Genomic DNA, 15,523 nt, shown 5'->3' with positions numbered 1-15,523 from the left:
AGAATTAAATGAACTGGACCAAACACTAAGGACGGCGGTGAAAGACTATCTGCACCTTCCAATGTCTACAGCAGATGGTCTGCTATACGCGTCTAAGCGCGATGGCGGCATTGGTTTTCCCAAGCTTGGTATTGTTGTAACGTCCGCAATGTTAAAAGCTGGTTTTCGCTTTCTGAATAACAGCGATCCGGCGATCCAAGCCTTAGTAGTGGCGTCGGGATTAGAGAACAAACTAAAGCGCTTGGCGTACGTGGCCAAACTGGGCTGGCCCTTAGAGTCGATCAAACAGATCGACGGCTATAAAAATAAGGCCAAAGCGAATGAATGGCACAAATGGGCGGAATTACCGTCCCAAGGCAAGGGTGTGCCAGCTTATAAAGACGATAAGGTGGGTAATGAATGGTTATACCGGCCTAACCTGTTGAAACCTTCCAGGTATATTACGGCTCTCAAGTTAAGAGCCAATGTCGCGGCAAACAAGGTGTCGCTGAACAGAGCCACTAAGAACAGCGGTGTCATGTGCCGTAAGTGCAAGGCTCAACCCGAGACACTGGGTCATATACTGGGGCAGTGCGTGTACACCAAGTCTGGTCGTATTAAACGCCACAATGATATTCGAGACTTCATAGAGCGCCACGTTTTGGGGCAACGTGGAATGACGATAACGAAAGAAGCTCGACTACAGGACCCTCATTTGAGGAATCTCCAACCAGACCTGATCATACAGTATCGGGAAAGGGTCTTTGTGGCTGATGTAACAATCTGCCATGAGGATGGCGATCTCTTAGAGAGAGGCAAGAGGGACAAGCTTGCCAAATATGCGTCCCTCATAGGCCCGCTTAAAGCCCAAATTAGGGGCGAAAGACTGTATGATCCTCCCGATAGTTATCGGGACAAGAGGAGCAATGCCCAAAGACACTATTACCTGTCTTCGTAAATTGGAAATTAAAGACAGAGGCTCGCTGAGAACGCTAACACTCCAAGCACTCAGGAGCTCAGTGGAACTCTTCCATATGTTTATGGATTATAACGTACGCGCCTTTGCGCCTCAACAGCAGCGATGCTGCAGATTAAAAACTCTTGGCACTAGCTCACTGATGTAATTTTATACATAAACGACGGTCTGGGACCTGATCCACCCAATATTTTATTTATTTATTTATTTATTCGGGAGCATTCTACACTCCCGATTTTAATCTATGCCGGCACTTTTGCCGTGGACATCAGTGATGCGAGTCGCTCGGATGGGCACTGAGCGGCGGCAGAGCCGTGTGACCGAACCGCCCCGGCACACGGGCGGTCGCCTTTACGTGACTCCCCGCGGTAACGGCAACACACTAAGCCGGCCAAGTTCCGTTTCCCCAAGTAGGGGACTCTTCTTAAATAATTTTTCCAGCCCGTACGCAGGAATCCCGCGGCAGATCAGTCAGATGGGTTTCCCTCCTGCGGGAGGACTTGCCAAGAGTGCTATAGATAGGCCAGTTACTATAAGATATAGGTGATAATAAAGAACAAAAGTTATGCTGGATCTCGTATCCTTGTTATTGGGTAACCGCAGATGAGCGATCCAATAGTCAACCTGCAGGGTCGCTCGAGCCGGCACCCGTTGTTATCAGGAACCGCACTGCCCCGAAGCGGTAAGACGCGCCAAAAGGACGTGATACAAATAGCCAAATGCCTCGTCATCTAATTAGTGACGCGCATGAATGGATTAACGAGATTCCCACTGTCCCTATCTACTATCTAGCGAAACCACTGCCAAGGGAACGGGCTTGGAAAAATTAGCGGGGAAAGAAGACCCTGTTGAGCTTGACTCTAGTCTGGCACTGTATCACATCAAGTATGTTTTTATCTCTATTATATGTCATATTATGTTATATTCATATGCGTTTATGATGCTTAATTAAAAGATTAATTTTTTTGCAATGTCATTTTTTATATTCAATGTTATAAACTTTATATCTGAAAGAATCAATTATTAGACGTATATAGGGTTTAAAAAATGTTTATGGATAACGCACTGTTTTATTTATATTTTTAGCATGTATGAAATATATCAATTCTGTTAGAGCTCCTATTTTTCCCATTAGCCCACATTGAGTCGCAATATTTTATCGAATGCTGATTCATGTATAATTCTTTTATTGATGGTATCGTAGATACAGTATAAAATTGTATTACAGTGTGATAATATAAGAAAAATACGATCAGTGAATATCAAATGCACACCGCGCCAATATCAAGATGTGCAAATAGCCTCGACAGCGGCTTTTGACAATAATACATTGAAATAAATACAATTTTTTTAAATGTGAATACGTATATAAAATTTAAATCAGTCTGAGAGAAACTCTTTCCACACATATATATATATATATATATATATATATATATCCCAGCCGGAATGCTAGCGTCTTTTCGACGTCTATAGATGTCGATAGATGTCGAATCGGCATCTATAAGATGTCAATTCGACGTCTATAGACGTCGGCGTTCCGGCTGGGATATATACCCGATAGTACGAGGCCTGGCGATATATAATACATACAAATCAATTTCTCGCTCTATACTTATAATTAACTCGCGATATATATCAAAATACTATCGCACCGTATAAATAAGTCGACGAATCATCTGTCGTGTCGATATTATGCTTATGAATTAGAATCATATCTATCTTTCAATAATTAATACATTAATTAAAGTTCTTTTTTTTAAGGATACTTGCTAAAAAAGTATATTTATTTCGCTTATTGTTAGATCGTTGCGATCATCTCTCTAAAAAATATTAAAATATACAGAGAATATTCTAAACGACATTCTGAATCCGAGAATAATTTAGCTATTGCCCGATAAAAACAGTCACGTCACATCCACGTCGAATCCACGTAATTTTGTCGAATCCACGTCGAATCCACGTAGCAATAACGTGGATCCACGTACTGTTTTTATCGGGTGTATGGTTTTATTGTGATTATAGCATACGTCCGAAAGTGAAGCGAATAAAGAGCAGAATAACACAAGCACTTGCATGAAGTTTCGGTGGAATGCAATTGCCTTAGTATCGCTAAACATTCAAGAGTACAATAAGTCACCAGTAATATTTCTTGCATGTATTACCTAGCCACACTGTAATTGCAATCAAGTTGTACGAGGATATGCAATTTGTACGCGGTGAGTACGTACACATATATTTTACTTGCTCGAGGAGATAACGTACATGCGTTTACATATTAATCTCCGCGCATAAAGAGTCGCGGCAACACGTACGTAGAAGCAAATATCCAAAATATTCAGAAAATTATACATACTATTCTGAAATTTATCCCTTTATATAAAAAACAACGCTCGTTATATGTATACTATGTGGTTTCGTTGCTATAGATATTCTCAAAAGATCCAAATGTCTTCCACGTACGGATGAAGATATACTAGCAATTATACTCAGAATTCCGTGGAACTCTTAATCACTTGCGATCAGTCACAACGGACGTTTGTTACGAATGCCATTGTTCTATTTGCATGGATAATATTAAGATAATGGAAATTAATTAATTATGCAAGACGACCTATCTATAAAATAAAACAACGTACAGATTTCTCGAGTAAGTGCTACTTTATCACATATTAGTGAAAATAAATTATACTTAATAACACATTGAGTAATAATCGTAAATCGTAAAAATGTAAAAAAAGATTCATAGAAGAATATATCAAGATCGTTATCGTTTCCGGGACACGAGTCGCGTTTACGGAAGAGAAACGCGCAGGAAAGTTATCGATCGTGCGAGTAGCTTGCTTATTTTTATCTTTTATATGCGCAAAGTCCGAATACTATGCAACGATAGAATTTTTATCATTCAAGCGAATAATGTAATGTAATGTTACGCAGTATAAAAAGTACCAAATTTGGCAGTTTCAATCTGAATTCCCTACAGAAAGCCTTCACGAAGATTCATTAAATGGATAGATAAATACTGTTCGTATATTCGTTCAGTCTGCAATTCCCTCGCCGTAGAAGAGAACCGCTTTCTCTAGCAATAAGTTATAAATGTGTAAAGAAATACCGATAATAAAAAAATGTATTTTCATACAAAAGAAGAAACTGCTAGTATAAAGGAAAGCTATTCCGTCCGAATAGAATACCGTTTCCATAAACGCACATGTCCCACTTATTGTGATTCCCCAGAGAGACAAACCTCCTGATCTAAGAATACTTCCCGTAGTAGAAGAGCATGGTCCGTTATGTGTAGGGATACGAATTCGTTCTCGCTGAGGTAATGCGCCAATAATCTATTAACTATTGGTTTATATTGAGTTTTTTTTACGTTATTTTATGTCTAATATGAGCTGAATATGAAGAGACGTATGAAGAATAAGATACTCTTTTTGCGTAATAAGCCAAAAATTTTCAACTTGAGACGTCGGTCGGTCCTACGCTCGAATTAGCGAAATTTTCATCGAAAATGCGATTGACCCGGAGATCTTAGAAGACTGTCGAAGATTGTTGCTCCTTTTATCCTTCTCGCACTCACTTACTCACGCCTTACAAGAATATGTAATTGTATAATATAACTGTCGATCCTTTTGTTTCCTAAGCTATGCTCGTGTTCCCCTACGCGTCTTCCTCGGCACACTTTGCTGCCTTTATGCAATATATTACAGTTTGATTCACATTTATACACATACATAAAAGTCCATCGTGCCTTGTGGTCAGACGCTCGTTTATCTCGGATACAAAGAACAACATTCATTTCTCGTTGCTATACAGTTTGTAAAATATCGTCATACTTCAGCATTGAGAACGAACTCACGTCGGTATACACAGATATCTACATACATTTCTTTACTTCTTTCCCTTTTTTTATCGCTATTTTATATTTTGGCTTTTACATTAATTAATTGTCATGATTAGACAGGTACTACTATACGTCGCACCACAAAGGCATGATCTTTGTTCGTTAATCTGCGTAATCTCATTGACCGTTTATCGTATTCGATCTATTTAAGTAGTCAAAGTACATATCTGTGTCGTGAGAGGATCAACGTCCGCGAAATTTCAACGGACAATGCGAGCCATTCGAGGTGCGGGTTCCCAGATCCTAGCACGCAGACTTGCACAGCGAAAAAGATTTTTTAATCGACTCGACCGTACATAGGTACGATGTTTTTCTCTATCCAGAAATCGCAGTTTGGATAGCCTTTCGCGAGCAGCGTGTCCTGACCGACAACCAAGACTCGCTTCGCGCCCGATTGATCGGCCTGCGCGACTTCGCCGTGCCACACGTAATGGTTGAATAGCTGTTGCATAGCCGACACGTGTCTCTTCTCCTCGGGCGTAACAGCAGCGTAGGTCCCCAGAATGGCCGCGGCATCGCTATCAGGATCTGCCAAATGCTGTCGACGTGGCTGAGTAGCTACGTAAAACGGTATGTTGGTTTTCATCCTGGCAAGCGTCAACAACGGGCATACTACACGAATGTCGGAGATCATTGTGACCAATCCTTTCAACGTAGCATTGTAGCGCCTAGAAAATAGTACACATAATGTACATACGTTTTATTATTATTTATGATAATTGATAAAAAGATTTTAAAATAACTATTCTAAGTACTCTATCGTCGATCGTTAATCGTAACATTCGCTCGCTCACCTCAGAGCCTCGTCTGCATAGCCCGAAGTCCCGAGCAGAGATTCTCGTATGATGCTCTCGACTTGCGTGGCGTTAAGAGTGACATTCGGTGACAGATATCGTGACGGGGTACCGGAGTGCGCGGTGGTGCCCATTACCACTTTCATAAGATTATCCTTATTCGCCAAGATCTGGCCGACGTGCTCCTGAAGAATCGTGCCGTCCAGAACGAGCCACTCGTGCCTCCTTTCCATGTAGGAAGTTCCGGCTTCCTTCATTTCCGGCAGACCCGCGTTACTCACGTACCACATCGCCGGCACGGCGTCCATGAGATCTTCGGCACTCTTGCTTCTAAGGCAGGCGGCGTCGCTGCAGCGAATCGATTCAAGAAATTGTTTGTTTATGTTCTCAGACTTTTCCAGCTCCCTGCCCGGAAAGATCGCGCTACCGCTGGATATCCACGCCTTCGAGAAAAGAGCTTTGGCTCGACGATAGCCGATCAGCGTCGTCACGAGAGTGCCACCCGCCCGATGTCCCCACAGAGTGACGGACGACTTGTTGCCGCCGAAGTTCTCGATGTTCAACTGTACCCACTGAAGGGCTGCTATGATGTCTGATAATCCGTAGTTGCCCGAAGTTGGAGGGTGGGTCGCTCTGGTGAGTGGTTCGACCGCCAAAAATCCGAAAATTCCAATTCTGGAATGTAATCAATATCTTAACTGTAAGTATTCTTTTAATTATTTTGGACTCACGTTAACAGTGAACCAGTTGATAAAAAACTGATTATTTTGCTAAAATATACGTTCAACGATAGAGAAAATGTTTTGACTGACGAAGGCAGGAATGCGTTTAAGTAGTAAGTTCCATATTTTACCGGAAGTTTGGCCGCACGAATACGACATCGCGGACGCGCGCCAGCTTGGCTGAAGGTTGCATCACTCCGGGCGAGCCGCCGCTCAGAGTTTCAGCGCCGATCATAACGACCACGGGTAACGGGGAGTCGTATCCGACCATTGGTGTAAACACATCAAGATAGAGGCAATCCTCGACGCCGTCCATGCGACCGGATATCTCACGCTGCCAGCAGCTGTTCGAGGTGTTGTGCGCCAGGTAAGTGCCGTTCCAGCAGTGCTCGATGCGGCTCAGAGATTCGGCCGATTGCCAGCGACGGTTGCCGACCGGCGGCATCGCGTATGGAATGCCACGGAACGCGTAGGCGCCATCCTCGAGGATGCCCTGCACTGGACCGCACGACGTCACCGCCTCGATGTACTTGCCGTTCTTCAGGGGCTGGGTAGGAATTCTCCTGGGTCCGGCGAAAGCGATACAGATGATAACGATGACGCTGAGCAGGACCAGCACGGTCACCACTATATAGGCCAGAGAGTTTAAGTATATATCAATTTAATTTATATATATTATTGTGATTAATACGAATGAATATATATGCTGTTAAATACCACGAGATAAAACTTTGTATTCATGTACCTGAGGCAACCACGCGTCTTCGGAGCGTGGATATAAACACCGCCAAGGGATGCTTTGGTGGTTCAGCGTGATCAGTCCCATCCTCTCCGTCGAGTCGCACGGTTTCCATGCCATCTTCGTTAGTGATAGGACTCTTTTCGGCAGCGCCGTCGTCAAGTGTCTCGACACTCGCTAATCCGGCGGCGCCAGTCTGTCCTAATTCGGCATCGACTTCCTGGAAGAGAAGCATTATTTAGAAAAAAGTAGATTAATCAAACTACGAGTATTAATTTATAATTCTGTTTAGTTTAATTCGCTCTACCTGCCCACGAGAAGTTGCTCGGTAATTACTATAGACATTCTGTATATACATATACAATAAAATATGTTTCTTTTTTCGGACATGAAACTTTGCGTTTTTATTTCGACGCCTTTATCTTTTAATTTACCGGTCGTTTCTTCTCAACGGTGGGATATACTGTGATTATGTTCAAATAAAAGATGTTTCTTTTGTCATGCTATCCAACGATATTTTCTACATGACATTACATTCCCATTTAAGATTTCAAAGTTGACCTTATATTATAGTTGCTACTATTCCTGTTGATGCGATAAGTACTGTTGATAAGATAAGTAGTTGATATTACTTCCGGTCAGTTCCGGAAAACGGAAATATTCTCATTTGATAATATTTCTTTCCAACTTCCTTACCTCGCGTTTGTGGAAAAATCGGGTGACGGGTGGTCTGATACCCCCTGTATATTATAATATATATTTAATAAAAATCTAGTTTTTTGAAAAAAAAAAAATTATATTTATTTATGTAGAAAATTTATATAACTATAATATCCTAATATGAGAATATTAAAATTAAATGCGACACTGTGCACTGGGTACATCGAAGATGCGAAAGACGCGAAACAGCTGAACAAAAAGGAATCGGCACTCGCACAGGTATAATTTACATCTGGATACAAATATCTACTCAGTGCATGCGTTCTACACGTATCATATGCCTTTTTAACGGAACCTCTCTCAGAAACTCTACCTATAGGATATCTTCCATAATATTATAGAATTATGAATATTAACTACGTCATACGCAAGCGAGACGTTATTATTAATTTACTCGATCACGCGTTCAAGATTTCCCCGCGATTTGACATAATCCAAAGTAGGATTCATGTACAAGATTCATTAGTTCAACGCCGGAAAGTAAACAAAATCTCCTTATAAAAAAGTTACAATTTGTTTTCCACTTTTTGCGTGGGTTCGCTACTTCAGACGAGTATCTTATACATATTCCGTAGCATCAAAGCTATCTCGCGCTTGGAGTGCAAGAGAAACCGAGAGAGGAGTTCAGAAAGACGAAAAAGAAGATACTGGAACAGGATAGAAAACATCTCAAGAAAGAGTCGTACGTGCTCGAGATTTGAGTACGCGAGCTTCTCGAATAAACGGCTTACGGATTAAATACAAGTTGGCTATATGATTTTTATGCATTCTCGTTGCGTCGCAGTCGCACAAAAATACGCTTTCCTCCTTTATGTTGTTTTGTTATTCCGGTTAAAGAAAAAAAAAAAAACGGTGAAATCGCGCTCGGACAGTTTATATTCTCACCGTCTAGATAAATTAATGTCGAGTACGAGAATTTCTCTCGCAGGAGAATAGAGTTAATCTTTACCACAATGAGCTTTCGTTGCGCAACTAAACGCAAACCTGGATGTGGATCAATTCTAAATATTACCAATCGAGCTTCTACCCAGTCGATAATGAGCATTGACACACATGTTATTATATTACATTTACATTGTTGAGTGCGAAATTATAACATAGATGTAATGTAACCAATGCTCTGTGTCAACTGGGTATTATATAGCTACCTAATCTGACTTCCAAATTATTTCGATGTTATCTGTCTTCAGAAAATTTGAGATAAAATATTTTTTTAGCTCAAGCGACATTTACTTTTTTCCTTTTGGGGAAAACGGACGACACCAAAGGTATCCGAATAGCGTTCAAGATTCCCTTTCGCCCTTCCTTCTCCTTAGAATCTTTAGCGGGCGTGGTAGGCTTTTCCGCAGACAAAGCATTTTGCTCGGTCTCCTTTGTCACCGCCGGGGTTGATTCCGCATCCGCGGGCTCCGTCGGTTTCGTCTCGTCATCCTGAAATTGATTAAGCAAGCTATACTTATATAGTTACGTGCCGAAAATAGGAGAAATCGATCTTTGACATCCGTCCCTTTAAAGGACGATATTGCTCTTCTTTCACCTAGCTACTTTTCTCGTAACGTATTCTTTAAAGATAAAAGAGCAGCATGAACAGTATAATTTGAAGGAAATTATTGTTTTAGCAATTTTATTCTATTCTAAAGAATAGTGTGAGATAAACTTTCTTTTTCTCTCTATATCCCGCACTTAAAGTGGAACGAATATAATGAGCTCATCCTTTAAAAAACAGAAAGAATTGAATACGGAGGCTGTTTGCCACACATAAAGAACATATTTAGTGCTACCATACGACATTTGTTTGCCATAGAACGTCGAGTTTCGTCGGGGTTGAAAACCAAGGTGATCATTTAAGTTCGAAGCATCGAAGAGCTGACAGTGGAATCAAGGTCAACCTCGACGGGACAAAGAGCGACCGCGGATGACGATGCGCAGTCGTCGTCATCGTCGTCGTCGTCGCCAGACGTTCGTCCGGAGTCCAGACGCTCTTCTTTTCTGTCGTGTGCGCGACAGATTATTATTTTTAGAGTATTAGCACCACTCTTCGGAGTCTTGAAACCTTGGACTTGAACGCTTTCAGGACGATAACTCGCGACCGCTGGTTCGATCTTATGCGCTACATTTCGGAGCCAGTTGCCTTGGGATGTCATATACCTCAAATATCTCGGTTCGAATCGAGCCTGGTTGTCTGCGAGTAAACAGAGATAGAACTCTATATCCACGTGTGAATAAGGAGTTTATTTTAAAAGAGGTGCAGTAACAGCGAGAAAAATAAACGCCAACGCTCGAAAAAAATGTTTACAAAAGGAAAATATATTATGCGAAATATGTAGTTTTATAAATGCAATTTTAGAAACCCGTTCGAAGACTAAAGAATCAAAGAGAGACGGGAAGTACAAGACATAATTGTGTAATTAATATATTTTACGCATCGTATCTTTCAAATATATTGAAGTCAAACCACCAAATATACAATGCCATCCTTAGCGTGAACTGTAGTGCAGCTCTGGAAACATCACGGATAATCGTAATGCTTAGAATTAGTACGCTCGTTTAAAGCGACTTGAAGGTACTTGAAACTTCTGCTATCAATTACAACGAGTTCCATGAACACTGCAGGATGTACAATTTAAGTTAATAGCTTTACGATTGCCAGAACCGTTAGTACGTAAACCTTTACCCAACTAGATTAAACAGACATATATTGCTCTTGAATCATCTTCTTGATATCGCCATTTGACGCAAGGCGTAATCGGCTGCAAAAGTTCAATGCTTCCTACTTGCGATAAATCGACTTTGCCATGTTATTACGTTGGAAGAATCGCGTTTCAATATAATTACTATCATGCTATCATGCTATTTTGGTAAAGTTACATCAGACAACATCTCTAAAGCTTCTTAATTTTTAGATGTAAATAAAAAAAAAGATATATCTTTACGCGGTAGATATGGTCCACGTAAAAAAACTGTTATTTTGAAAAACCGCGTAAAAAATGGTGCTATTTGGGAAAGTTTTCTTATTACATGGTTTTTTTCACTCGGTATGCGTCTACCGTGTAAAAAGTACTTGTATTTAAGCCAACCATGTGATAAAAAACCTTTTGTAATATATATTGAGAAAATGGATTACTTCTCTAGGATCTGTGTGTGTGTGTGCGTGTGCGTGCGTGCGCGCTGACAGCATATTCCACTCCGAGAAGAATACTGTTACAACTCAAAAATTCACAATTTTCAGGAGAGTGGAAAAACAAATTTAATTCAATTTTTTTTCATTGTGAGGTAACTAACGTAATTACAATTACGATATCTTTTGTTATAATAAAATTTATACTGTTTCTTGAATCTGCTGTGATTCACTTGTCGATTCACTTATGACAGATTCATCCAGGAAACCGCAATATAATCAGTTTAAAAGAATAATAACACTTCTGCCCCGTGCAGCGGATTTCGCATATAGCCCATATATAGGCTTGTGACACTATTGTGATAATGTAGCTAACATTTTAGGCATATACTTTTTATGGGTTTAATTATTTAATTCAAAATTGAATTTTTTTGAGTTGTGACAGTATCCTTCTCGAGGTGCAATATGGACACTTTAAATAAAAAGTAGTACATATACTTATGTAATTAACCAAATTTTTTTTTATTATCACATTATGATTTATTTGCCTACTGTCTGTCTACGGTTTTTACTCGTTTTTTCAACATGATAATATATGGAGGGACAGGTGTTCGATAAAAAAATTTTTATTAATTCGTTATTAATAAAGAAATTAAAATTAAAGTCTATACATGTACAGGAGAGATTACAATTTTTCGAGAAACCGCGTTATTTAGAAAAACCGCATAAAAAAAATCGCGTAAAAAAAAACGTAAAAAGAGAGTGTAATCAAAATTTAAAATATTTTTAGTCATTAAACGTACTTTTTATAATCCAATAATGAGAAAAATGTGTGTTTTTGAACGTTAATAAGACATCAACAAGACGTGTACAGAAATATATTCTGGTTATCTCAAACAGAATTTCTGGTTATCTTGATATTTTGTAACTGGAATATTTGATAGAAATAATTATAGGTATCTGGATTCTTTTTCTGGATTAAATCTATATCAAATTTAAGCAACTAAATTTTTTTCTTGTGTATAATACTTTGCAGATTATCGAATGGAGATTGTATTAAACGCATTGAGACAAGTTAAACTCAACTAGCAGAGCTCCGTTATAATTTTGGAGCGTCTGAGCCATTAATTTGTGCTATTCCGCAGCACCAATTAAAGCGAGATGTTTCTTCATACCCGCGCTTCTGACTCTTTTAGATCGTCCAATTCCGCGCGTCAGCCGATTATTCGAGGCATTGAATCTCGTACTCTCGCTCGTAGGGATGTGCTTGGTGCTTATATGTACGTACGTGCTTGCTATATTTGGACCTCGAATGCTCTCAAGTGGAGTCGCGTGGCGCGGTCGCTCGCCACATGTGTCTCCGAGTGCACGTACGCACGCACGCACGCACGCATGCACGTGTGATGTGCATTTATACGATATTGGTGAGTCCTCGAGCTTTCTTTTTAAAAAAAACCTGATGTTATTAATAAATGTAATATCTGCCATGATAATCCCATTAGACTCTACTATGCGGACGACGATCCATTTGCTCCGCGCCCACTTCAAGTAATATATTCAATTTTCTGTATCACTGCAGTTATTTTGTAGACTCGAACAATTTTTAAGGCGAACAATTATTTCCAAGACTAGCTCTTTCTATAGAAATATTCATTTTACAGATGGAAAATAATTACAGACTCAAGATGAGGAAAGCTGCGAACATCTTTAAAAGAAACTTTGCAAAAGAAGGTTCTATGTGTCAATGCTAGTACCTAAGTGCAGACGATTGAAGATTAAAATTGGAGATGCGAAGTATCCTTTTATTACAGGGCACACGGTAACGCTCGGTTGCTTCCAGGTTCAAGTATGCGTATTTCTCCCGAGTGTCATTCGGGGAGATTCCGCGCCCAAATTTCTATAAATAAATTTCACGCAACGGGTGTCTCAAGGTCACGCATCGTGACTGCGATTCTTCAGGTCGCAGGATACATTTAATAAACGCTCGTTACAATCGGCCATATATTATCCCACTGACAAGTCGAGGATTATTTCGCGGCTAAGCCAAACCTACACTGTTGGAAAATTTTTGTAAGTTTGTTAAAAAAGGTCCTTGTTAAAATTTTTGTGTAAAATAATCAACACATACATGTGTAGATTTAATATATGCCTGGTATGTTAATTGAACTTAACAAATTTAAAATGTAAAATTATTAAAATAATTTAAAGAAATATATTAAAGTATCACAATTTGAACATATTTATTAAACGTGTTAAAATTTACAGAAAAAGAGTGTTGATTTTATCTTACAATTTTAATTTTAACATAAAAGTTATGTTAAATGTATACATAATTAACCTCAAATTACGATCAGAATTACATTTCTTTTCTGTTGAAATATTTTAACATAGTATCGGTGTTACTATTTAACACATCCATATTATGTTAAATTAACACAAAAATTTGAGTGGACCGTTTGAGACATGCGATTTATGTTATATTTAACATAAATTTTCCAACAGTGTACAATTCCATGCTTTCACGTCTAATTTACGTTGGTGTTTTATTCATTATTACGTAATAAATGAAATCTTGGAAATGTTGAAGGTAACGACAATAAGAAACTTGCAACAGCTGGTGAAGCTAGAAAGTTTCAAGTTTAAGACGTTAAGCCGATAAAGTGATTTAAATCTCGAATCCACTCTAATGCGTGAGACGGTAGTGAATAACACTGATGTAAGAAGCAGCTTTTGTAAGGAAAAGACCAGCGCGAGGTGCTTTCTCATTTGAAAACGGAATCTATTTCCGGCTGCCAGTTCTCGGTGGAGAGCGAGCACGTGGCTCGACATGCAATAAATGCGAGAATAAATGTATCATCACACACAGTGCCTTCCTGTCTGAACCAAACACTTGTTATGTTTTTTATGTGGCCAAGTCTTGTGAAAACCCCATTCCATGAATGATATATCGGAATCGGATTCCGAGAGTCAAATCGGCTGTATTTTTTAACTTTGCAGTCTTGCAGTTTTACTTATGTCGCAACTATCTTGTCAAATGCGCGAAACGTCGCAGAAAGAGCGAGCTCGATTTTAATACAGGGTATATCTCGATTCAATGATGTTGAAAACCTTGATCTGGCTACTAATAACAAAGGGATAATTATTATTATGTGATGCTCAGAATAACGTGGATTATACAGGATAGGTGCAAAATCGTAGTACAAGCGAAAACAAGGTGATTCCTCATGTCAAAATAAGACGAAATTGTAGAGTAATTTTTTTTTTCGTACAACGCTTTGTTTTCGAAATAAACGATTTTGACAATCTATCAAAAGTACACGTGCACTTGACTATATAAACTGCTATTTCTGTTCGTGTTTTTGTTTGGAGACCTCGGAAATGAATCTTTTAATTTCTTACTTTAATTTTACTTAAGAAACTGTTGGCCTCCCTGTTGAATGCAAAGCCGTGCTCTTTTAATCACGGACTCAGGAATTTTTGCTAAGGTGAGTTGAGCTTTTAATTCTTGAAATGCGTACCAATGATTTGGATAACGTTGCTGTAGTAGCAAGCTGCAGCGCATGTGTCCCAGTCTACAATAGGTGTTTTAAGCCTTAAGCCCTAAGAAATTGACCAATCACAGTCAATTATTCTTCTCAAATTCAACTATGATTGAATAATTTCTTGTGGGACTTACCGCCACAAGCTCCTAAAGCAAGATATCTTGCCATCGCAAAAACTTGGCAGAAACTGATAGCTAAGCAACATAATAGGTTTGATAAGAAACAAATAATGACATTGCCTATGTCTATAGCAAGATCCGTTAGTCGAGACATAGTCAAGTGCACGTGTACTTAAGGCTCCTGGATGGTCACCGCGGCCATATTGGATTCTTACTATCGAGGCGAGGAAAACACCCAATTTTGTTGTGCATGCCATTTTCAAATAAAAAGACATTTCAATAAAACATCACTATAGATTGTTTCAGAACACTTCCGAAATTGGCCGAAAACTACCCTTTTCCCTCGACAATAAACAAACAGTCATAAAATATTAAGCCTAAACATACGGGAAAAACAGCCGTTTAACGACTATCGAAAGAAGGTGAAAACGTTCCTTCCGCATGCAAATCTTACTTTTCGGTCAATTTTACGACTTTCACGAATACGTTAAACGTTAGAGCACAAGCACAGAGCGAATAATAAAGAAATAGCATGCACAACAAAATAGGTTGTCAACATGTCACAAAGGACAGAATTCTCCATTGGAGAGAGTTCTGATTTCTGCCGCGACGGTACGTCGCCACCGTCAACGCAGAGTTCTCGGCTGACCATCCAGGAGCCTTATTATTTATTTCGAAAACAAAGCTTCGCACGAAAACAAATTATTCTACAATTTTGACTTATTTTGGCAGAAATCACCTTGTTCTTGCTTGTGCTACAATTTCACACCCACCATGTATATTATATCAAGGTTTTCTGATGATATACTCGAATCGTCGTGTTTGCGACTGTATCCTTCATCACGACACATAACGGACATCGTCGCCCCATTGTGGCACCACACGAAGGGCGTTCTTTTATAGAGAGACT

At 39.4% G+C, this 15,523-nt stretch overlaps 1 protein-coding gene across 6 annotated transcripts in view; it reads right to left on the bottom strand.

Moving 5' to 3' along the window:
* Positions 1-2,125: 2,125 nt before the first annotated feature.
* Nrt (Neurotactin) overlaps positions 2,126-15,523 on the bottom strand; it is a 48,552-nt gene continuing 35,154 nt past the window's right edge. For 2 of the 6 annotated variants that reach the window (XM_071781380.1, XM_071781381.1), the window contains exons 2-7: positions 9,616-10,016; positions 9,068-9,265; positions 7,121-7,334; positions 6,507-7,002; positions 5,654-6,328; positions 2,126-5,527 (exon numbers count right to left, since the gene is read on the bottom strand). In XM_071781380.1, coding sequence (XP_071637481.1) covers positions 5,137-5,527; positions 5,654-6,328; positions 6,507-7,002; positions 7,121-7,334; positions 9,068-9,265; positions 9,616-9,678 — 2,037 coding nt within the window. In that variant the 5' untranslated portion in view covers positions 9,679-10,016 and the 3' untranslated portion in view covers positions 2,126-5,136. Of the gene's footprint in view, positions 5,528-5,653; positions 6,329-6,506; positions 7,003-7,120; positions 7,335-7,421; positions 7,722-9,067; positions 9,266-9,615; positions 10,017-15,523 lie in introns of those variants that run through there. The other 4 variants (XM_071781378.1, XM_071781379.1, XM_071781384.1 and 1 more) reach the window with 3 other exon arrangements.

The sequence above is a fragment of the Temnothorax longispinosus genome, chromosome 6 (genome assembly GCF_030848805.1).
Source record: "Temnothorax longispinosus isolate EJ_2023e chromosome 6, Tlon_JGU_v1, whole genome shotgun sequence".
Classification (NCBI taxonomy): Eukaryota; Metazoa; Arthropoda; class Insecta; order Hymenoptera; family Formicidae; genus Temnothorax; species Temnothorax longispinosus.
This window is presented reverse-complemented; position numbering and strand designations above follow the sequence as displayed.